General features: G+C 37.6%; 1 protein-coding gene across 1 annotated transcript; it reads right to left on the bottom strand.

The window, feature by feature from the left end:
- Positions 1–1,230: 1,230 nt before the first annotated feature.
- On the bottom strand, positions 1,231–3,718 carry LOC108336267 (serine/threonine-protein kinase RIPK). Its single transcript, XM_017572654.2, has 5 exons — positions 3,013–3,718; positions 2,715–2,850; positions 2,467–2,603; positions 2,250–2,373; positions 1,231–2,132 (listed from the first exon to the last, which is right to left on the bottom strand). Exons 1-5 carry the CDS (start codon positions 3,397–3,399, stop codon positions 1,480–1,482), a joined length of 1,437 nt encoding a protein of 478 aa, XP_017428143.1. The 5' UTR covers positions 3,400–3,718; the 3' UTR covers positions 1,231–1,479.
- Between the last annotated feature and the right edge of the window lie 470 nt (positions 3,719–4,188).

Below are 4,188 nucleotides of genomic sequence, written 5' to 3' on the forward strand. Positions count from 1 at the left end.
CCAACTAATTATTTAACCTTGGAAGGGAAACACTGTGTAGCAGATATTGTTGACCAATATCATCTGGTGTATTATTATCAGCAAAGAACAAAGTAGCTCTATGAATTTATTCCCTCTTTTCTTAAACACACGTATCTTTGATTCATTTTCCTTATTAGAATGTCTTCATTGGTTTCAATTATATAACCACTTGCTCTCTTTTAATAATAATTTAAAAGAACTAGCAGTTAAGGCTAAACGCCTAATATTTTGACAATTAGCAGCACCTAATGTGGAATTTTTTGGGCAAATACCAGTTCTCAACTGTTTGCTACATTAATTAATTAATATATACACACTGTCATGTAAGTTTCAAAACCTACATATATAATTTGCAGAAGCAGCCCTTATTGTCAAATCTACCAAGGTCACTGAATGCATTCATATATTATGTATTTTGGTCTGCATTATTTCAGTTTGTCTTTCACAGACATCATTTTTGCAAACTAATATGACTATGAATGCTGTCTGGTTTCGTGTGGAGTGGATTTCAGAGTTGTTGCTTCTATCATGAGTAAATTTTTTGAATCATTTTACCGCTAAAGTTTACTTTCAGAGCAGTGGTATTTGCTTTCTTAAACACAGTTATCTTTGATTCTAATGTATATAACACTTGGATTGAAAAATGATTTTTCACACATAAATCTTTTACATTCATCTTTTTCACTTGGATTCAATACCTCTTGAAGCACTATGGTGAAGTTGGTGAATTCTGTCGTTTACGTCATCTTTAATAATTGATATTCCCTATCCTTACATGCCAGGACCACATATTTTCACAGCAATCTTCTTTCAGTGGTAGAGGAAGCACGTTCACACTATGGAAGCTTAATCACGATATTATAACATGTTTTCTGTTAATCAATGATGATAAAATTTCGGCTATATAGTTATTTAATCGTTACTTATTTTATAACTGTGATTATAAAAATTAAGAACGAAAGTAATTAAAATGAATCTTAATGTGGCGTAAACTAAAAAAAAAAATAATGAGGGCGGCTGTCTTGCACTCTGACCAAATAAATTACTATCATATGGAATTGGCAATTGGATTTTTTCACGTGTCATTTGGTCAAACTACTTAGCTGTACTCTCTTTTGTTGCAGATCTTTTTTAAACTTGGTAGTTCGGAATTCTCTATTTATTGAACTGGTCGTTTGATTCATAAGGGAAAATTTCATCATTCTATACACAATTCAAAATAATTAACTTCCTCCGGAAACTGGACAAATAAATAAATAGAAAAAAAAAAACTCAATCCTGTTTTCCAGTGCAAGGACCATTACAATGGCACTCTTTTCTACTTTTCCTTTGCACCCTTTTCTGTCTTTTATTCGCTTGAGGGCTCGTTGCACTTAGCCTAGTACTAGTACTACTATGTAATCACCTCTAATAATTAACCAGTAAATAGGTATTTACAGTATGATCCGTGTGTGTCTACTAGCCCATGCTTCCTTGTGCTTCTGATGCAATAGAGGTGTCAGGTGAATTTGACCCACTTCTTCTGGCATTTCGGTGTTCATTACTCTGTGACTCTGATGATGAAATTGGTGTCTTGGGTGATTTAAGTGGATGAGGCCTATTGTGTCGACGATTTCGGTGGTGATGGTGACCATTTGCATCTTTATTAGCCTCGTCGTGATCATGATGTCTATGACCATTCTTGTGATGATGATGATGATGATGACCATTCTCCCTCTTCCTATCCTTGGGTGTTTCAACCTCTTTTGCCATTTCATTATGATCAGGTGGAACAGTGTAAACAAAGGGCCCAATTGGAACATCCTCGAAGTCCTTAAGAGGCTCAAGAACACTAACCACAGTGCTCATCAAGGGTCTACTTCTTGGCCTGTGGCTGAGACATTGGTAAGCCAATGCAGCTGCTTTTCTTGCCCCTGCCTCAGAATACTGTCCCTCAAGTCTTGGATCCATTATTCGGCCGAGTTTCCGGGAATCATTCAGAACAGGTCTGGCCCACTCCACGAGATTTTGTTCTCTTGGGGGGCGCCCTTTGTCCACTGATCTTCTTCCTGTTAGAATCTCCAAGAGAACAACTCCAAAACTGTATACATCACTCATTGCTGTCAAGTGTCCTATATGGAAGAAAAAGACATTGCACATGTAAGAATTGAGTGACCAACTGATTCATTAATCGCCGTTGAAGTGAACCATGTCTTGTTGTGTTTTAATTTTGATGAAATTATTTTTACCTGTCATGATGTATTCCGGGGCCGCATACCCTTGTGTGCCCATGACTCTGGTTGAAACGTGCGTGTCATCTCCTTCGGGACCATCTTTTGCCAAGCCAAAGTCAGAAAGCTTTGCATTATAATCCTGAAAGAATCAATGGCCAGAGTGAGTTAATAACCCAATTCTTCAAACGGCACACTAGAGTAAGACAGAGAAAGCGATTAACTGATTACTTACAGAGTCTAACAAAATGTTTGAAGCTTTGAAATCTCTATAGATGACTGGTTTTTTTGCTTCATGTAGAAAGGCTAGACCCTTTGCAGCTCCCGCTGCAATTTTCATTCTTGTTGACCATGGTAACGATGCGGTAAATCCTGTCATCAGAAAAAAATTAAAGTTTAGTCCTTCAACGCTATGCGAAGTGAATTTAATAATACAAAAAGAAAGTGTTGTTAAGTACTATATTATTGCCATAGAAATCTTACTTCTAAACAGTTGATTCTCTAAGCTGCCTCGTGGTAGATATTCATATACCAGAAGCCTGTGTTCTTCTTCACAGCAATATCCAATCAGCTTCACCAGATGTTGATGCCTTAGTTGACCAAGAAACACAACTTCCGTCTGTCATCAGAAAACCAGAGGGAAAGGTCAGAAGTGAGAACTCAGTCATACTGATTATTATTAATCAAGCAATGAGTGTTGCAATAAAAGAAATTAAACCAGGTCAGTATCACATTATTAATTCTAGTCCACATTTTGCATTAGGTGAAAAGGGGTACTTACCAACCACTCCTTGTGGCCCTGAGAACCGTCCAAGTCCAAGAGCTTGACGGCCACCGGTTGAGCCTCGAGGCCAGGCCTAAGCTTGTCATCAATGAAGCCCTTGTGCACGGGTCCAAAACCTCCTTCTCCTAAAAAGTTACTCGAAGAGAAACTCTGTGTGATGATCTTGAGCTCGGCGAGTGAAAAAACATGGAGGTTAGACCCCACTAAAGAAACGGAGAGATCCTCCGAAAGCGTTGAGCCAGGAAAACTCAAGTCCATGATGGAGACCCTGTTGGAAGAAGAGCCACCCTTTTTAGCCACCTCTTTGGTGGTGGGCTTGGGAGAAGGAGAGACAGACTCACTCCTGAAACAACTAGAGAAGATCGAACCCCATCCGATTGTCATGTCAGTTACCCTTGTGCTTTATCTGGGGTGTGTCTGAATTATCTTCAATCCGATAAGTCTTATGCCGCAAAACTTATGCTTTTCTGGGAAGAAGATGTGAGGTTGAGGAAGATAGAGATAGTGTGGTGAAATGGAAAAAGGTTGAAGATTTTAAAGGGAGGCTAGAGGGATAACATGGATTTAAAATCTTGTGCTGATGGGTTTTCTATCCGTGTTGATTTTCCTCCGTTTTTTTTTATTAGTAGTTGTCTAGATTGTTTAATAAATGGAAAATTTCTACCTTGTTTAGATATAAACAGAGAAAAAAAGGTGGTTGGTGTTTGGCAAGGATGAAAAGGCCAAAGATTTGAAGAGGTTAATTATTTGATAGATAATGGGAACCGAGTAGTATCGCAGGTCTAAGGTGGGCTAAAGAAAAAGACGCGGCTACCCCTCCTTGACTTTGCAACCATTCTGATAAATTTGGAATCCTTTAAGCACCTTCGTGGCTTCCAGATTGCCTCTTTCATTTTCTGCTCACAACAATCCAAAATAAGTTTCTATTCTCAATATACTAATTATCTTTAAACAAATCTTTTTGATGTGTTTTCTGCTGACACTATAATTCTTAACAAGTTTAACCTGATAGATAAGAGAAATACCAAGCTTTCTTTAGAGAGATTAAATGGTGTGATCTTACGGGAGAGATAAAAAAAGTAGACATTATAAGAAAAAAAACTAATAAGTTTATTGTTTTGAAATGGAAGAGATTTTCTAAGTACGTTATTCTTATTTTACTTTTTTGTCATG

The sequence above is a fragment of the Vigna angularis genome, chromosome 1 (assembly GCF_016808095.1).
Source record: "Vigna angularis cultivar LongXiaoDou No.4 chromosome 1, ASM1680809v1, whole genome shotgun sequence".
Lineage (NCBI taxonomy): Eukaryota > Viridiplantae > Streptophyta > Magnoliopsida > Fabales > Fabaceae > Vigna > Vigna angularis.

Bases quoted from the DNA above. Each gene is read 5' to 3' on its own strand.
- LOC108336267 (XM_017572654.2), bottom strand. From the start codon at position 3,399: ATGACAATCGGATGGGGTTCGATCTTCTCTAGTTGTTTCAGGAGTGAG. The intron at 2,851-3,012 runs GTAAGTACCCCT...TTCTGATGACAG, and splicing joins AGGGCCACAAGGAGTGGTTG to ACGGAAGTTGTGTTTCTTGG. The intron at 2,374-2,466 runs GTAAGTAATCAG...TGATTCTTTCAG, and splicing joins CAAACATTTTGTTAGACTCT to GATTATAATGCAAAGCTTTC.